Here is a 19,932-nt window from a genome sequence, read left to right as displayed (position 1 = left end):
ATTGATTGATCATATTTATGACTGATTGGATGTGAAAGATAAGAAAACATAGTGACACAATACAGATTTCAATAAGATATTAGAGCATTATGTAATGGCATACAGTACAAATGAGATCCCAGCTAGCACATAATGTTCTGAGAACCATGTGTTTCTTAGAGCTTGATTGTTCTATGGTTATTTTGCATACTACCTTCCCACAACTTTCTGAGAATGGTGCAGGATAGTGGCTTGGCTTTAAAACATTCTTAGCACATTTAAGGAACTTGACAAAAAATATATATTTTCTTGGTATTTCATGAACAGAACGTTTCCTAAAAGTTCAAACATGGTTACATTTATTCGCTCCGACATTTTATGGTTGCTAAAATTCTAATAATTTGCCTAATTTCAGTTTATGTGACAAACATAGTGAGAAAATAGTATAGTGAGAAAATCATTGTACTATCTAAAGTGCTGTGATATATCCATAACCAAAAATATTGTACTTTCAGCTGTTTGAAGCTGGTGTACAAAACCTAAAGTAGCAGACACAAAAGGAAACTAAAAAACAGGAGGCATAGAGATAGTGCACATAGAACATATCTACCCATTTTTAAACTTGCTTTCAATGAGAATGACAGATCTATAACTCACATTTCGATATGGATATTGTCGGGTCGCCCAAAAAGTTACATATTGTAGCTTCAATTTAAATTTTGGTAATGTTCTAGGAATGTTCTCCAACTGGTTTGACATTGGGAATGTTTAAATATAGTCCAGAGAACATTAAGAAACAACATTCTTCTGTGGCAATTTCAGTACTTCAGCATAACGTTTTTTACAGGTTTCCACGTGGTTCTATTTAAAGTCATGTTCTCAAACTGTTTCGAGAACGTTATGAAAACTTTCCATAAAAAACACAATAAACCTTAGTAACATTCAGAGAACATTCTAAGAATGTTATTAAAAACATACATTTAATTCTCAGAACGCAAACAATTATTAGTATGAGTCGTCCTCAATTCAGCAGCCTCCACCGATTCTGTTCTCAGCATCAACTAAACTCTATCTTGTTAACTGTGTTCAGGTGTACGGCCTCGACAACTAATTGATCACACCTCATCTTAATGAGTGCTTGTTTCCTTTGAAAAGTGATCTGTTTTAATATACTAAAAGGAGCAGATTTGTATGTGTAATAAAACATGGCATGCTAGCTCCATCCTGGTGGTGCAGTGGACTAATTCCATGCATAGAGAGCAGAAGATTATAGGTTTGAAGCTCACTGACGCTGTGTCACAATTCAAAAGAAATACGTTTGCATGATTAATGCCTAAGGAAATTCATTTCTATCTGTACTTGGATTTTTTTTCAAGTTAATACAAAATAAGCTAGCAGTGTTATTAAAAGTCTTATTGAAACATTCAGTAGTAGTTTTAAGGAAGTTATAAAAAAAAAATAATAATAATAATTTTAGTTCTCAGAGCCTTAATAAAACTTCCCAGAAAAACTTTCAAGGAACCAGGTTAAAACGTTCTCTGAACCTCCCTGCAACCTAAAAATAAATGTTCCCTTCCGTTTTACCGGTCAGGAAACTTATGGCTTCGTTTCCAGATCCAGTGAGAAACCAAAAACATATGTTCCCACAACTTCCAAGGAACCAAATGTGCTAGCTGGGATTATTGTTCAAATGTAAGACACTGATTACTCTTACTAACCCTGATCTGTGAGAGACGGTGAGAGATCTGTGATTTGGTCGGGGCCTCCTCATAGGGCCGCTCTGCCAGAGATGCTATGATTCTCTTCCTGTGGCCCAGAGGGCTGATTTTCAACACCTGCAGAGACATGCACAGATAAGACACAATGGTAACTACTAGACCGTACATAGGACTACGTTCATATGAACAACACAGACACTAATATTGACAAACAAGTACAAACCAACAAATATGAATGGAAATACACATTATACACTCACACTGACTGTATATAGTGAGTCTGACACCTATGCTGGCACTCGACAAGCAGACAGAATGGACTCTCCTCAATTATTCAGCTCAAATCTGTTTTGCCTTAAGCTCAGCACAGTGCTGTCTCTTCCCTGAGGCACTACATAATTCACTAACAAAACATTGGCCTCACATTGACAATCTCCAGCTCCCATAGATTCTTCACACAGTCCAAGGTACGGTAGCCACTGGACAGGAAGTTAGGCAGGTACTCCTGGAGGCCTAGCACATCCAACCAGGTGGACAGAGAGGTGCTGCCATCACAGCCCAGGGCTTTCACCTACAAAGAGGGACAGAAAGGAGATCAAATTACATTAAAATAAAAGCAGGATTTCACAATTTCTTTCAAGATTTTAAAACCGTACACAATGTCAAAAGGCTTGTTCACATGATTGCTATTGCCAAACATAGCTGCAGACTAGATCAAAGCTACTTTACAATACATTATCATGATTGAAAATACTGTGCACAAACATAGATAATGCACACTCCTTGACACCTTGATGTACGGTGGCTTCTTAGACAGGGATGAATGGTCAACCCGGCACAAGGTTACCAGGCAGTGACCTGGACTGATGATAACTACTGTACCTTGGGCAAGCTGCGTGCTGCACGGATGATCTTCTTTCTGTGGCCAGGGTCAGTGATTCCCATATCTCTAAGATCCGTGTCCTCCATCACGTTACTGCCCTACAAAAGCATCAACGCACGCATGCACACGCATAAGTTAATTACACAAGTACCACAAACTGCAGACACTTCCCAAAGTCCACAGTATACTGAAACACGTATAAATCCCTTAAGATAACTATTAACATAGACATTACAACATCTCCTACACTCTATAGGTCCCTATATGCAATCAATAATACACACACACACAGACACACACACACACAAACACAAATGAACACACAAGTAAAAGCACACACACACACACACTTATTTATGTCCTCAGACAAACAAGAATTGGAGGACATTGGAGTCAAATAAATTGTGCATGCCAAAGGTAATCAATCTATTTTAATGAAAAACCACCAAGGGAAAAGCAATCAAAACTGCAGCAGCTTTTACATCTGAGCTGCAATGTAACATTACATCTGCTATGAGGGAAATGTTTAGGACTACGCATCTGTGTGTGTGTGTGTGTGTGTGTGTGTGTGTGTGTGTGTGTGTGTGTGTGTGTGTGTGTGTGTATGCAAACAGCTGTGATGTTGGAGACAAGGAATGAGGATTTCACTGCATATAATTGTGAATACAACAAAGTCAACATTTCCCATTTTCCTTTACAGTAATGATTGACAACAATAAATGTGCACCATTTGTTTTATGTAGTTCTCCATAAGAGGCACAAGCTTCGTCATCTAATTCAGGTTTATAGGGGGGAACAAAGATACAAGGAGACCCTTAAAAATGTGTAGCTCAGCATTTTCCCAGTGGACTGCCGCAGATTGATTCTTCCTGGCCAAGAATGTTAAAATGGAGCTAGTCTTTTCTAAATATGGCATCACTGCTTGTTTCTGGAGCACAATGCAGCAGTTACAGTCACAAGGTATGACAGTAGGAAATTACACACTGATTATCACTAGAACAAGGATCAAACTAATGCAGTGACTGACTTCAGGAATAGCCTGAAATAGATATTTCAACTAAAGTGATTGTTGGATGTTCCAGGAGGTCCCATGGGAGCTTGTCATTTATACTTCATCGGGAAAATATGATTAAGTAATGAATATCTATTTTTATCCATATCTATAACTGCTTATTACATAACTGTGATACATACAGTCTACAGTCTACTTCATCACAAAGGAGGAAGGTGTCATGAAATGAGGAGGCTCTAAAAATATATGTATTTTATGATTTGCGATGTAAAAAGCACCAAAAGCCCCATAAGGGAAAAACGATAGGCCATACGAGAGACATGAGAGACCCATTTATGGTTGATGAAAGCAACAAAAAATTATTATCAACTTGTAAAAATTAGGAAAATGGGGACACAGCGGTTTATTATTTATGATCCCTCAAAAGCTGCACTTGGAGCAATCATCCCATGCTGAGACAAATCAAATCAAATCAAATCCCCACAGAGTGTATGTGAGCCTGTGTTCTCTGATGGTAGTCATACTGTATCTACATTGATAGGTCTGAAGGGTAGTCTAACTATGATTTCTCAGTAATGAAGAATTTGTTCTATGACACCCTTGCCTTTGGGGTCAGCAGGAAAATCGGGCATTCAGATTTTCCCCACTGAGCTTTAGTATAAAAGAGAGAGAAGATTTGATTTCTCTCCTATTTTATTAATGAAGATGACATCTTTATATTTGCATCTTTCAGGTCAGTTGTTCACCAACTAATGTGCATCTCTGGCACAGTCACCATTACATTTGCTCCTCATGGCTTCATGATATTGTATTTCTATGTGATTTATAAATTCTTTTGATGATAGGGTTGAACAATATCTCACAGAGTATGTCAACTATTCACAAAAACGATTCAGGGCAAAACCCAGCACAACACCTTTCCTGATCCAGAATCAGCCCACCAAGTAAATAAAATAATTAACACATCAGCTCTGCAGTGATACAAAGAATTTGTCAGACAGACAGTTCAATAGGACACCATTGAACCTTTACAACATCTCTCTGACTGCTCTGACCTTTTCAGACACAACCTACAAGTCCTTGTAAGTATCTGAGGGTAATATGTCCTGCAGGGAGCTCATCAATTATCTGCTTGGTGCTTCTACATCTCAGACACATTAGTCAAGAGATTAACATTAACATCACAATGCTAATGACCCATTATCCTCATCCTATTATTACCTTATTAAAGAGATTCTCCGGTTCTTTTGTGTGGTTTTTAGCCAGTAGTTCTTAGAGTAGGCCTTACGGTCCCCAAAAATGTTACTCTCTTTTACTTTCTGTTCCGAACGTACTAGACGACCAGTTCTTATAGCCGTTAGCCGTACACTTATCCTACTCCTCCTCTGTTCCTCTGGTGATGTAGAGGTTAATCCAGGCCTTGCAGTGCCTAGCTCAACTCCCATTCCCCAGGTGCTCTCATTTGTTGACTTCTGTAACCGTAAAAGCCTTGGTTTCATGCATGTTAACATTAGAAGCTTCCTCCCTAAGTTTGTTTTATTCACTGCTTTAGTGCACTCTGCGAACCCGGATGTCCTAGCCGTGTCTGAATCCTGTCTTAGGAAGGCCACCAAAATCCCAGAAATGTCCACCCGTTACTATAACATTTTCCGAAAAGATAGAACTGTCAAAGGGGGCAGAGTTGCAATCTACTGCATAGATAGCCTGCAAAGTTCTGTCATACTATCCAGGTCTGTTCCCAAACAATTTGAGCTTCTACTTTTAAAAATCCAGCTTTCCAGAAACAAGTCTCTCACCGTTGCCACTTGCTATAGACCACCTTCTGCCCCCAACTGTGCCCTGGACACCATATGTGAATTGATTTCCCCCCATCTATCTTCAGAGCTCGTGCTGTTAGGTGACCTAAACTGAGACATGCTTAACACCCCGGTCATCCTACAATCTAAGCTTGATTCCCTCAGTCTCACACAAATGATCAAGGAACCTACCAGGTACAACCCCAAATTCGTAAACACGGGCACCCTCATAGATATCATCCTAACCAACCTGCCCTCCAAATTCACGTCTGCTGCCTTCAACTTGGTTCTCAGCGATCACTGCCTCATTGCCTGTGTCCGTAATGGGTCTGCGGTCAAACGACCACCCCTCATCACTGTCAAACGCTCCCTAGAACACTTCAGAGAGCAGACCTTTCTAGTCGACCGGGTATCCTGGAAGGATATTGACCTCTTTTCGTCAGTAAAGGATGCCTGGTTGTTCTTTAAAAGTAATTTCCTCACCATCTTAAATAAGCATGCCCCAATCAAAAAACGTAGAACCAGGAACAGATATAGCCAGCCCTTGGTTCACCCCAGACATGACTGCCCTTGACCAGCACAAAAACATCCTGTGGCATACTGCATTAGCATCGAATAGCCCCCGCGATATGGAACTCTTCAGGGAAGTTAGGAACCGATATACACAGGCAGTTACGAAAGCAAGGCAGAGTTAATCTCAGCCTATGCCTCCCTCCAGTCCCTCGACTTCTTGGCACTGACGGAAACATGGATCACCACAGACAACACCGCTACTCCTACTGCTCTCTCTTCGTCCGCCCACGCGTTCTCGCACACCCCGAGAGCTTCTGGTCAGCGGGGTGGTGGCACCGGGATCCTCATCTCTCCCAAGTGGTCATTCTCTCTTTCTCCCCTTACCCATCTGTCTATCGCCTCCTTTGAATTCCATGCTGTCACAGTTACCAGCCCTTTCAAGCTTAACATCCTTATCATTTATCGCCCTCCAGGTTCCCTCGGAGAGTTCATCAATGAGCTTGATGCCTTGATAAGCTCCTTTCCTGAGGACGGCTCACCTCTCACAGTTCTGGGCGACTTTAACCTCCCGACGTCTACCTTTGACTCATTCCTCTCTGCCTCCTTCTTTCCACTCCTCTCCTCTTTTGACCTCACCCTCTCACCTTCCCCCCCTACTCACAAGGCAGGCAATACGCTCGACCTCATCTTTACTAGATGCTGTTCTTCCACTAACCTCATTGCAACTCCCTCCAAGTCTCCGACCACTACCTTGTATCCTTTTCCCTCTCGCTCTCATCCAACACTTCCCACACTGCCCCTACTCGGATGGTATCGCGCCGTCCCAACCTTCGCTCTCTCTCCCCGCTACTCTCTCCTCTTCCATCCTATCATCTCTTCCCTCTGCTCAAACCTTCTCCAACCTATCTCCTGATTCTGCCTCCTCAACCCTCCTCTCCTCCCTTTCTGCATCCTTTGACTCTCTATGTCCCCTATCCTCCAGGCTGGCTCGGTCCTCCCCTCCCGCTCCGTGGCTCGACGACTCATTGCGAGCTCACAGAACAGGGCTCCGGGCAGCCGAGCGGAAATGGAGGAAAACTCGCCTCCCTGCGGACCTGGCATCCTTTCACTCCCTCCTCTCTACATTTTCCTCCTCTGTCTCTGCTGCTAAAGCCACTTTCTACCACTCTAAATTCCAAGCATCTGCCTCTAACCCTAGGAAGCTCTTTGCCACCTTCTCCTCCCTCCTGAATCCTCCTCCCCCTCCCCCTCCTCCCTCTCTGCAGATGACTTCGTCAACCATTTTGAAAAGAAGGTCGATGACATCCGATCCTCGTTTGCTAAGTCAAACGACACCGCTGGTTCTGCTCACACTGCCCTACCCTGTGCTCTGACCTCTTTCTCCCCTCTCTCTCCAGATGACATCTCGCGTCTTGTGACGGCCGGCCGCCCAACAACCTGCCCGCTTGACCCTATCCCCTCCTCTCTTCTCCAGACCATTTCCGGTGACCTTCTCCCTTACCTCACCTCGCTCATCAACTCATCCCTGACCGCTGGCTACGTCCCTCCCGTCTTCAAGAGAGCGAGAGTTGCACCCCTTCTGAAAAAACCTACACTCGATCCCTCCGATGTCAACAACTACAGACCAGTATCCCTTCTTTCTTTTCTCTCCAAAACTCTTGAACGTGCCGTCCTTGGCCAGCTCTCCCGCTATCTCTCTCAGAATGACCTTCTTGATCCAAATCAGTCAGGTTTCAAGACTAGTCATTCAACTGAGACTGCTCTTCTCTGTATCACGGAGGCACTCCGCACTGCTAAAGCTAACTCTCTCTCCTCTGCTCTCATCCTTCTAGACCTATCGGCTGCCTTCGATACTGTGAACCATCAGATCCTCCTCTCCACCCTCTCCGAGTTGGGCATCTCCGGCGCGGCCCATGCTTGGATTGCGTCCTACCTGACAGGTCGCTCCTACCAGGTGGCGTGGCGAGAATCTGTCTCCTCACCACGCGCTCTCACCACTGGTGTCCCCAGGGCTCTGTTCTAGGCCCTCTCCTATTCTCGCTATACACCAAGTCACTTGGCTCTGTCATAACCTCACATGGTCTCTCCTATCATTGCTATGCAGACGACACACAATTAATCTTCTCCTTTCCCCCCTCTGATGACCAGGTGGCGAATCGCATCTTTGCATGTCTGGCAGACATATCAGTGTGGATGACGGATCACCACCTCAAGCTGAACCTCGGCAAGACGGAGCTGCTCTTCCTCCCGGGGAAGGACTGCCCGTTCCATGATCTCGCCATCACGGTTGACAACTCCATCGTGTCCTCCTCCCAGAGCGCTAAGAACCTTGGCGTGATCCTGGACAACACCCTGTCGTTCTCAACTAACATCAAGGCGGTGGCCCGTTCCTGTAGGTTCATGCTCTACAACATCCGCAGAGTACGACCCTGCCTCACACAGGAAGCGGCGCAGGTCCTAATCCAGGCACTTGTCATCTCCCGTCTGGATTACTGCAACTCGCTGTTGGCTGGGCTCCCTGCCTGTGCCATTAAACCCCTACAACTCATCCAGAATGCCGCAGCCCGTCTGGTGTTCAACCTTCCCAAGTTCTCTCACGTCACCCCGCTCCTCCGCTCTCTCCACTGGCTTCCAGTTGAAGCTTGCATCCGCTACAAGACCATGGTGCTTGCCTACGGAGCTGTGAGGGGAACGGCACCTCAGTACCTCCAGGCTCTGATCAGGCCCTACACCCAAACAAGGGCACTGCGTTCATCCACCTCTGGCCTGCTCGCCTCCCTACCACTGAGGAAGTCCAGTTCCCGCTCAGCCCAGCAAAAATTTTCGCTGCTCTGGCCCCTCAATGGTGGAACAAACCTCCCTCACGACGCCAGGACAGCGGAGTCAATCACCACCTTCCGGAGACACCTGAAACCCCACCTCTTTAAGGAATACCTAGGATAGGATAAAGTAATCCTTCTCACCCCCCTTAAAAGACTTAGATGCACTATTGTAAAGTGGCTGTTCCACTGGATGTCATAAGGTGAAAGCACCAATTTGTAAGTCGCTCTGGATAAGAGCGTCTGCTAAATGACTTAAATGTAAATGTAAATGTCTAGCCTTTTCAAACAGAAATGTGCATCCTGTAGCACAAACTCAAAAATAAATCTGGGACACTGTAAAGTCCATGGAGAATAAGAGCACCTCATCTCAGCTGCCCACTGAACTGAGGCTAGGAAACACTGCCTCCCCATTTCTCCTTCACCCAAATCCAGATAGCTGATGTTCTGAAAGAGTTGCAAAATCTGGACCCCTATAAATCAGCCGGGCTAGACAATCTGGACCCTTTCTTTCTAAAAAAGTATCTGCCGAAATTGTTGCAACCCCTATTACTAGCCTGTTCAACCTCTCTTTTGTATCGTCTGACATCCCTAAAGATTGGAAAGCTGCCAGGATCATCCCCCTCTTCAAATGGGGAGACACTCTAGACCCAAACTGCTACAGACCTATATCTATCCTACACTGCCTTTCTAAGGTCTTCGAATGCCAAGTTAACAAACAGATCACCGACCATTTCGAATCCCACCATACCTTCTCCGCTATGCAATCTGTTTTCCGAGCTAGTCATGTGTGCACCTCAGCCACGCTCAAGGTCCTAAATGATATCATAGCCGCCATCAATGAGAGACAATACGGTGCAGCTGTATTCATCGACCTGGGCATTGACCTGGCCAAGGCTTTCGACTCTGTCAATAACAATATTTCTTATTGGTAGACTCAACAGCCTTGGTTTCTCAAATGACTGCCTTGCCTGATTCATCAACTACTTCTCAGAAAGAGTTCAGTGTGTGAAATCGGAGGGCCCGTTGTCCGAACCTCTGGTCGTCTCTATGGTGGTGCCACAGGGTTCAATTCTCAGGCCGACTCTTTTCTCTGTATACATCAATGCTGTCGCTCTTGCTGCTGGTGATTCTCTGATCCACCTCTACGCAGACTACACCATTCTGTATACCTTTGGCCCTTCTTTGGACACTGTTTTAACTAACCTCTCGGCGAGCTTCAATGCCATACAACTCTCCTTCTGTGGCCTCCAACTGCTCTTAAATGCAAGTAAAACTAAATGCATGCTCTTCAACTGATCGCTTCCCGCATCTGCCCACCCGTCCAGCATCACTACTCTGAACGGTCCTGACTATGTGGACAACTACAAATACCTAGGTGTCTGGCTAGACTGTACACTCTCCTTCCAGACTCACATTAAGCATCTCCAATCAAAAATTAAATCTAGAATTGGCTTCCTATTTCGCAACAAAGCTTCCTTCACTCATGCTGCCAAACATACCCTCGTAAAACTGACCAGCCTACCGATCCTTGACTTCGGCGATGTCATCTATAAAATAGCCTCCAACACTCTACTCAGCAGACTGGATGTAGTCTATCACAGTGCCATCCGTTTTGTCACCAAAGCACCATATACTACCCACCACTGCGACCTGTACGCTCTCGTTGGCTGGCCCTCGCTTCATACTCGTTGCCAAACCCACTGGCTACAGGTTATCTACAGGTCTCTGCTAGGTAAAGCCCGACCCTATCTCAGCTCCCTGATCACCATAGCAGCACCCACTCGTAGCACACGCTCCAGCAGGTATATCTCACTGGTCACCCCCAAAGCCAATTCCTCCTTTGGTCGCCTTTCCTTCCAGTTCTCTGCTGCCACTGACTGGAACGAACTGCAAAACTCACTGAAGCTGGAGATTCCCATCTCCCTCACTAGCTTTAAGAACCAGCTGTCAGAGCAGCTCACAGATCACTGCACCTGTTCATAGCCCATTTGTATACAGCCCATCTATCTACCTCATTCCCATACTGTATTTATTTATTTTGCACCTTTTGCACCACAGCATCTCTACTTGCACATCCATCTTTTGCACATCTACTATTCCAGTGTTTTAATTGCCATATTGTAATTACTTCGCAACTATGGCCTATTTATTGCCTTAACTCCCTTATTTGCACTCACAGTATATAGACTTTGTTTTCTTTTTAAACTGATTTATTATTGACTGTATGTTTTGTTCATTCCATGTGTAACTCTGTGTTGTTGTATGTGTCAAACTGCTTTGCTTGGCCAGGTCGCAGTTGCAAATGAGAACTTGTTCTCAACTAGCTTACCTTGTTAAATAAAGGTGAAATAAAAAATTAAAAAATTAAAAATCCTGCAGCAACAGGAAATGTGAATTATTATGTGGATTATAATGAATGGACATTTCTGTAGTAATTGAAAAAAAATGTGTGTATCAAATCTGTGTAAATTGTGTAAATTGCAAACTTTAAATGGCTTTTTAAACCTCAAATACACTACATGTTTGCATTCAAATTAAGATCCTGCATCTGTAAGAAGCACAAGGGATGTCATAATTATGTAACTTTCGAGTTGAAAACTGTTTTTCTGGCTGAAGTGGCATCAGTTAAAGATTTTTCAGGACTACAAAAATGTCATTTTTTAAAATCAGTATACAATTTGACCATGACATCCCAATAGACAGTCACTACAGCATGAAGTATCTTGCCTCTGAAAAAAAGGAATCTTAACTTTGCCACAATATATCTCATAGAATTGCAGTTGACGTTAGCAGAAATTGAAGTAATATCCATACTGTGGCCTCAACAGAGCCACTTGTCGTATCTGCTGATGATTGGGTGAGCTATACTCTGTATGTTATCTGGCTGGGCCAGCATGGGGATTGAGGTTATAGAACATAAATCAGCCTACCAAGATAGGTGGAATGGTCGTGACTGGGATTTTACTGTAAATGAGATGGCATGTTAATAGGTTTTGTTGTGCCATAGAAGGGAGATGGAAACTGGGAGAGAGAGAATAAGATGGATAGAGAAAGTGAAGAGGGAGAAAAGAAGATGGAAAGTAGAAAATATCTTAGACATGTTGACTCACCATGTAGCGTAGGTCGTCGAAGCCATTAAGCAGCAGCTTGCTCTCGTACTGTGGCAGCCCCACATGCTCCAGCCACTCTCCCACAGGCTGGTCCAGGGCTTTGCTGCAGGCCCCATCTGCCGAGAGAGGGAAGCGCTTCAGCAGGGAAAATCCCTTCAGCCGGTAGCAGCGGCATTCCGAGGACGAGACATGACATTGCCACATCATCCTCGGCCAGCACAGCCGAGTGCAGGAGCACCAACAGGGCAGAGGAGACAGGGTCCAGGCTGGGGGAGGGCAGCTCCCACAGAGCAGGAGGGGCCCGGCTACTCTTACACTGGAGATATAGTGGTGGAACCAGCCCGCCGTGATATACTGTACACCCACTGTCGTTACTGTGAGTGTCAATGTCAGGCAAGGGTAGAGGTAGAGTTGGATATGTAGACCCTTTGAATATTGATCACCACGTTCAATTGATTGAGCCAATCTGGCATCTTCCATAAAAATCTTTAGCTAATTACTGACATGAAAATTGATCCCTTTGGTAGGTACATCCTTGACTACAAAAAAAGTGTTTGTGACTTTGCCTATGCCTAAAAATGTGTCAATATTTCCAGTACACGAAGCACTAAACAAAATAACTTTCAATGCCACACAAAAATGATACAGTATTACTGGATATCACACTCCACATTGTGTCCTCTTGTCCTGGTTAAACCATCATCATAATCCTTAAAACAGATTATATTCCACTAAGGTATGATAAACCACAGTAAGTTACAGCTCCCAGAGTACACTTTGTAGCACTTGGTCACCTCTGTGTCAGTCCCATGGCTTTAGTGGACAACCTGTCTGAGAGCTCTGATGTGGCTCATTGAATAAAGGTAGAACCATGATAAAGTAAACTATTAATGTAATCTGGATCATGATATTCTCTATAGGATTATTTTCTTACTCCACAAACGGAATGAGATTCCGATCTCATACACCAAAACTCAGGTCTCCCTTGTGGCTCCCGACTGTTGATGAAAAACTGATGGAATCAAATCAGAATTCAATTACCAGCCCATTGATAAAACTCCAGCCACCTGCCCACCTGCTTGCCTGTGAAAAGAGGCTTTATGTCCTTGGTGTTCCCAGAGATCCTGGTGGTAAACCTGGTGCTTCCCAACATATAGACACTCCTCTGGAGGCTGGCTCATTCAGATAACATTCTTATATCTCACACCAGTAAATCCAAGCTCAGCTCCAACAGAGCGCAGGTGAGCCTCTTGACTCTTGGCTGAGATTTCCACAGGACCACCTTGGTTCAGTTTGCCCCCTCCCCATCCGATAAGCCCCCTCCACCCACCTGGCTCTCCCCCGCTGTGGGTACAGCTAGCTCCAGAAGCCCCTGTGCTCTGGGCAGAGGTTTGCTGCATCCCCTGTCTGATGCACGTACTGTCACAAAGAAGCTGCTCTCGGCTCACACGCTCTCCAAACTGCTTCCCTCACAGGGCATAACGTCCTGATGCTGGATACTCACGAGCCCAGAAAGCAGCCTCAACCGTGCCCTTCCTGCATGCACAACAGGCAGTCTTGATGCTCATCCCCTTTCCCAAATTCCTCAAGATTTCTCTTACCCTGTCCTTCTTGCTCTCTCTCTTCTGCTCTCTTTCTTGCTCTCTATCACATTCCCTCATTCACATAGTCTCAGTGCACTGCAGGGCTGCCGTATGTTGCCTAATAGAGCAGGGTACAGCTCCACGTATCAGTTCTCTCTCTGTTCCTTCCTCTACCTCTCTCTGGCTCACACTCTCACTATATCAATCCCCTCCCTCTCTCTCTACCTCACAGTCTCTCGCTCTCTCTCACCCTCCCTCTCCCTCTACTCATAGCCTCTCTCCTCTTGCTCACAGCCACTCTTACCCTCCTTCTCCCTCTACCACAGTCTATGTCTCTCTACTTTACCTCTACCATACAGTCTTTCTCTCTACCCACCCTCTGCACTGATTAGAATTGCACAGAGGCCCTCTGATCTTGCTAGTGCAGAAAGGACACCACAATCAGAGGCAGGGAACAGATCTGGGAGCCCCAGATCACAGACCTCTGTACGGAATAAATATGGTATGTAGGTTTTTCCCCTTCTCCCGTTCTAAACTCAGCAGAAAAAGAAACATCCTCTCACTGTCAACTGCGTTTAATTTCAGCAAACTTAACATGTGTGAATATTTGTATGAACATAAGTTTCAACAACTAAGACATAAACTGAACAAGTTCCACAGACATGTGACTAACAGAAATTGAATAATGTGTCCCTGAACAAAGGGGGGGTAACAGTCAGTATCTGGTGTGGCCACCAGCTGCATTAAGTACGGCAGTGCATCTCCTTCTCATGGACTGCACCAGATTTGCCAGATCTTGCTGTGAGATGTTACCCCACTCTTCCACCAAGGCACCTGCAAGTTCCCGGACATTTCTTGGGGGGGGGGGGGGGGAATGGCCCTAGCCCTCACCCTCCGATCCATCAGGTCCCAGACGTGCTCAATGGGATTGAGATCCGGGCTCTTCGCTGGCCATGGCAGAACAGTGACATTCCTGTCTTGCAGCAAATCACGCACAGAACGAGCAGTGTGGCTGGTGTCATTGTCATGCTGGATGGTCATGTTAGGATGAGCCTGCAGGAAGGGTACCACATGAGGGAGGAGGATGTCTTCCCTGTAACGCACAGCATTGATGTTACCTGCAATGACAACAAGCTCAGTCCGATGATGCTGTGACACACCGCCCCAGACCATGACGGACCCTCCAGCTCCAAATCGATCCCGCTCCAGAGTACAGGCCTCGGTGTAAACTCTCATTCCTTCGACGATAAACACGAATCCGACCATCATCCCTGGTGAGACAAAACCGTGACTGGTCAGTGAAGAGCACTTTTTGCCAGTCCTATCTGTTCCAGCGACGGTGGGTTTGTGTCCATAAGCGACGTTGTTGCCTGTGATGTCTAGTGAGGACCTGCCTTTCAATAGGCCTACACCCCTCAGTCCAGCCTCTCTCAGCCTATTGCGGACAGTTTGGGCACTGATGGAGGGATTGTGCGTTCCTGGTGTACCTCGGGCAGTTGTTGTTGCCATCCTGTACCTGTCCTGCAGATGTGATGTTCAGATGTACTGATCCTGTGCAGGTGTTGTTACACGTGGTCTGCCACTGTGAGGACGATCAGCTGTCCGTCCTGTCTCCCTGTAACACTGAGTCTCACAGTACGGACATAGCAATTTATTGCCCTAGCCACATCTGCAGTCCTCATGCCTCCTTGCAGCATGCCTAAGGCACGTTCACGCAGATGAGCAGCGACTCTAGGCATCTTTTGGTGTTTTTCAGTCCGTAGGAAGGCCTCTTTAGTGTCCTAAGTTTTCACAACTGTGACCTTAAATCCCTACCGTCTGTAAGCTGTTAGTGTCTTAACGACCGTTCCACAGGTGCATGTTCATTAATTGTTTATGGTTCATTGAACAAGCATGGGAAACAGTGTTTAAACCCTTTTCAATGAAGACCTGTGAAATTATTTGGATTTTTACGAATTATCTTTGAAAGATAGGGTCCTAAAAAAAAGGGACGTTTCTTTTTTTGCTGAGTTTACATGGACAGTGATTTTGAAGCTTGGCTTCCCAGTGCTTAACAAGGGATATTAAAACAAAGACCATTTTCAAGCGCTAGCTTATTAGCAGCTGGCTTTAACTCATTTACATTTCTCTTTGATGATAGGACTTGGGGGCAACACATATTCAAGTCAGTGCAGCGCTCACTCACACATGCACACACACACCTGCGCACACACTCGCACGGATGCACACACGCATACACACAGTGCTTTAACAGAGTGACTCTCATACTGTCAAACATAGTGACTCTCAAGTCCTTGTCATTCGATACCCCCCATTCTACAAGATGACAGGAGAGACATATTCCATTAACTTCTGTTTTCATGTTAGCACATATCACAAATAAAATAGTTGATGCATGACGTTTACAGGTCAGATTACTGCTGGAATCATACAGTGAAATGCAACAGGATGATACAAATGGGCACACAGACATCTATTGACATAAGTCCAAATAGGCATTAGCACCCACAGGGCTGCTTACTGCTTCCATCACTGGTGTTATCTGGATGCAGCTGCAGGCATAGAGTAATTATTCAGGCTTTCAGTCTGCCTGTGAACACCTCACACATCACATCCCCAGCCAGCTGGCCAGAGGAGGAGAAGTGATGGTTACAGAAGCAAAGTGAGGAGCAATCGATTGAGCTCCTGCCGTAATTGGCCAGCTGTGACCCAATTGCTGTGCCTTAACGATCAGGTAAAGGTCAGGGCCCATATTCACAAAACCTTCTTCTTCACTACAATATTTTCCTTAACTATAGACTTAGAAAGTTGAGCAAAGTTTCTATTCCTCAAAACGGTTATTGGAAATGTTCTTGCATTATTTCTTATGTTTCTCCTTCAGTAAAACGTTTTTAAGAAATTAGATTATTTAAAAGGAAGCTCTAGGATTTGCTCTTGGAAATGTTTTTAATTCCAAGATAGCTAAACCCTTGTCATAAACTCAGGGCAGTGAGAAAATAAGCTAATGAAAGCAATTGTTTAATTCACTCAAACTTCATCTCAAAGTTTCAGTGTTAATATTTGAAACTCAAGAGCATGTTTTAGAATTGTAATCTCAGAACGAAATATGCTAACATGATTGCCATTGCTAGCTAAAAAGCTAGCTAAATTGGTTGCCTAGCGAGAATCATCTTAAGAAGATATTTAAGAAGTTTGTAAGAAGATATTTGAGAGGTTCGTAAGAAAATCATGAAATCTTACGATATTGTGGAAGAATTGAACTTACAAACTATCTTATGAACTTATCTTATTTTTTTTCTTAAGAAGCCTCTTATGTTTTTGCCTAAGAAGTGTTTTGTGAATCTTGGCCCTGTCTTTGTGGCCACACATCCAAGCGAGCAAGAGCTAACGCTTATAATTCATAATCAAGAACAGACAGCCCTTCTATTAGACACACTCTGAGATAGAGAGAAAGGGAGGGGGAGAGAAAAGGAGAAGACAGAAAAGAGACACAGAAGAAGATGAATAGTGAAGGTGATGAAATGTGCATGTGGGGGAGATAAGATGGTAATGAAAAATAGGAAAGATTGGAGAACACTCATTATGTTTCAGTCAGACCCCTCTCCTTTCCCCCTTCCCCCCAAGCTTCACCCATGTCAGCTCCTTTACTATATCACTCAAACAATGCCTGTATAAAATATCAGCCCTCACCACCCAATTACAGCCATTCATTTGGGACGACAACCCCTCCCAGGGACCAGCGGGCCTAATTACTGACTGACAGAGGGTCACTCCATCGCTCCTGTTACTGTTAGGGGGAACTGGGTCACCAGCTCAACCTGGTAAATGGGTCTTGACATCCAGTTTGGGCTAGTGTGCTTTTGCATATGGAAAGAGAAAGCTACCTAGGTCTAGACTTGGCTCAGAGGGAAACCAGACAGACCTATTTAGGGAGAGGTAATCGCTCTACTGCCTAGATGAAGCACTGTCTATTTTATCGGCGTGAGAGGAATGTTTGCTCCCTGTCAACACATCAACAACTCTACCAAAATGAGCCGCAGAGTTGAATTAATTCACGGGAACGGAAGACGGACTCTATTCCTTTGAACGTCAGAAGAATGGCATACACAAACTGAGCTGCAGGATGTCTCCTGTGTGTTGTTAGGAAAGCTCTCTTTTTTTCCCTGCTTCCTTTTAAGCTCATTTACTCAATGCTCATGTAACAGACAATTGAAGCACCTTCAAACCACAAATGCAAACATCACAATGCTTAAGCATTCAAAATGCCACATGGAATTGCAGGGATGTTTCTAGAGGCAACTTGGCACAGCAGTCTCATATTAGAAAATCGTATAGTTTAGAATTAATTAGCACAACTTGGCTCCAGGCCATCCCTGGGAAATGATCTATGGAGAGAGGGGGATGGGAGGAATGGGAGAGAGGGATGGAAGGAATGTGGGAAAATTGAGCTATTTTACAATGGTGGGATGAGGGAGGGTAGAAGAGTGACAATTTGGCTTCTCCCTCCCTCACTCAATCTCTCCCCCTCTCTCCCTGGGTCCAATTCCAATGACAGTGTAAGAAGCCTGAGTACAATCAGGAGATAAAATCAGCAAGCTATGACTCAGCTAAATCTGTGACAGGCTGCTGCTAAGTCCTCTGTATGACAAATGTAAATACAGAACTAGTCTAGTAGCATCATCTACATCAACAAACACATCAATTACCGTATTTTCCAGCCACATTACGTAGAGTACAATAACCTCAGGTTTGAAAAGAAAAGGAAGTTAAAATAATATCCAGTGGTATCGAGTAATTGGGATACAATACATATTTTTAAGTGAAGGAGAGGAAAAACTAAATTGGTGAGTTTTATGACTAATGATAATAAATGATGTGTCAAGGATAATTTATGGACGTTATGACTGAGGCCTGTTCGGTGTAATGGGCACACATCGTCAGAGGGAGGCAGCTGTGCTGTATGATGTCATGGAAAAGACCACAGCACTGTCAGCCTGCAGTGGGTAGCTAGCTATTTCTGCAAATTAATTCATAAGATACTGTACATTAGGCCCACCTACAATACATGTTACAACATTAAGCCTAAAGAGTGTCATTATCAATATGAGTTTGACAAAAAATCCTCAAAGCAAAATGACCCATACTTCACTGAGGTACATAGTCTTATACAGGGATCTAAGGGAGGCTGTTGTGCAATGGAGATACCATATATCAAGTTGGGAATGTAATCTAAACAAATTCAGCCATTGCCAGTTGGCTTCCCCCTGAGCACAGCCTGAAGGACAGACTCGATGAAGCAGAGCATCAATTCAGCCACTATTGAGACACAGCACAGGAAAAATGACAGTCAAGTGAGTTTTAAATTAGATTTATTTTAAAGTGGAAATACACTTCACCCCACAAAAAAACCCATACAGATGACATAAGTTGCACACACAACTAATGAAACATTGGATTGTTTCGATTTATGGGGGAAACAAATCTTCATATAATTTATTTTATTTTATAGTACTTTTTTTGGGGGGGGGGGAGTAGAGCAGCTTTAATATTTCAGATAGATTGTGGGTACTATCAATTTAATTGTTTACATCATTTCTAATCCCAATATATATATATTTTAAATTATTAAATTATTATAATTAATATTATTAATACATTTATTATTTTTCCCCCCAACCCTACCAATCCCTACCCTGATTGGAGAAAACTAATGGACAACAATACTTCTACTGCTACTTACAGCTATTTTCGCTCACATTTAAGGTACATAAATACATATATATATATATATATATATATATATATATATATATATATATATATTCTTCATTTCCTTTTTTTCAAGTTCTGGATTTTCACACACTGCGGCCAATCCACCAATCATTGTGATCTTAACTCCAACCCTCCGATGTCCACAGATGAACCCATCTCTCCCAGTTTAATGCAATTTTGCTATTTCCTTTTGCAATACATCCCTCCATTTCACTGTGATGTCTTACGACTGTCCTGAACCTCCCTATTTGTATTTTTTTTTTACAGATATTGCCCTGAAAATAAATACTTTAACCAAGAGTATAATGATATTTCCCATTGACTGATCGTGTTTTTTCAGATCCCATAAGGAATACAGTTTGCAGGTCCATCTGGACCCTGATATTATGGCATAACAACCATTCCTGGACCTGACTCCAAAAGCAAGCTACCGATGGACAGTATCAGAAAATATGCTCTGCTTCCACATGGCAGAGTCTGCACAAGGCTGACTGTTCAATGCCCCATATATTGAGCATTCTTTTTGGAGCAAGTATTTTATATAATAGCTCAAATTGAAACAAATAGATTTATGAATCAATTGTTGTTTTATATATCAGTTCATAGACCCGATGCCAACTTGAATTTTATACGACATTGGTGTAAAACATTTGGACTTTAAGTAAAACTGATACATTTTCAATTTATACTAATCATTTTATGACTTTTAATGGGTGGCAGAAAGACTCATTCTTTAATTTCTTC

The 19,932-nt window shown here is 43.7% G+C and overlaps 1 protein-coding gene across 8 annotated transcripts in view; it reads right to left on the bottom strand.

Annotated features, from left to right (window-relative positions):
- The window catches only part of LOC115138425 (ankyrin repeat and SAM domain-containing protein 1A-like), a 71,644-nt gene that overhangs the window by 35,587 nt on the left and 16,125 nt on the right, over nt 1-19,932 (bottom strand). For 3 of the 8 annotated variants that reach the window (XM_029675273.2, XM_029675280.1, XM_065000368.1), the window contains exons 4-7: nt 11,834-11,949; nt 2,580-2,678; nt 2,122-2,268; nt 1,698-1,814 (exon numbers count right to left, since the gene is read on the bottom strand). In XM_029675273.2, the coding sequence (XP_029531133.1) occupies nt 1,698-1,814; nt 2,122-2,268; nt 2,580-2,678; nt 11,834-11,949 (479 nt within the window). Of the gene's footprint in view, nt 1-1,697; nt 1,815-2,121; nt 2,269-2,579; nt 2,679-11,833; nt 12,834-19,932 lie in introns of those variants that run through there. The other 5 variants (XM_029675288.2, XM_029675265.2, XM_065000370.1 and 2 more) reach the window with 5 other exon arrangements.

Source organism: Oncorhynchus nerka, linkage group LG2 (genome assembly GCF_034236695.1).
Source record: "Oncorhynchus nerka isolate Pitt River linkage group LG2, Oner_Uvic_2.0, whole genome shotgun sequence".
In the NCBI taxonomy this organism is placed as follows: Eukaryota; Metazoa; Chordata; class Actinopteri; order Salmoniformes; family Salmonidae; genus Oncorhynchus; species Oncorhynchus nerka.
The sequence above is the reverse complement of the archived record's forward strand: the minus strand, read 5'-3'. Positions and strand labels throughout refer to the sequence as shown.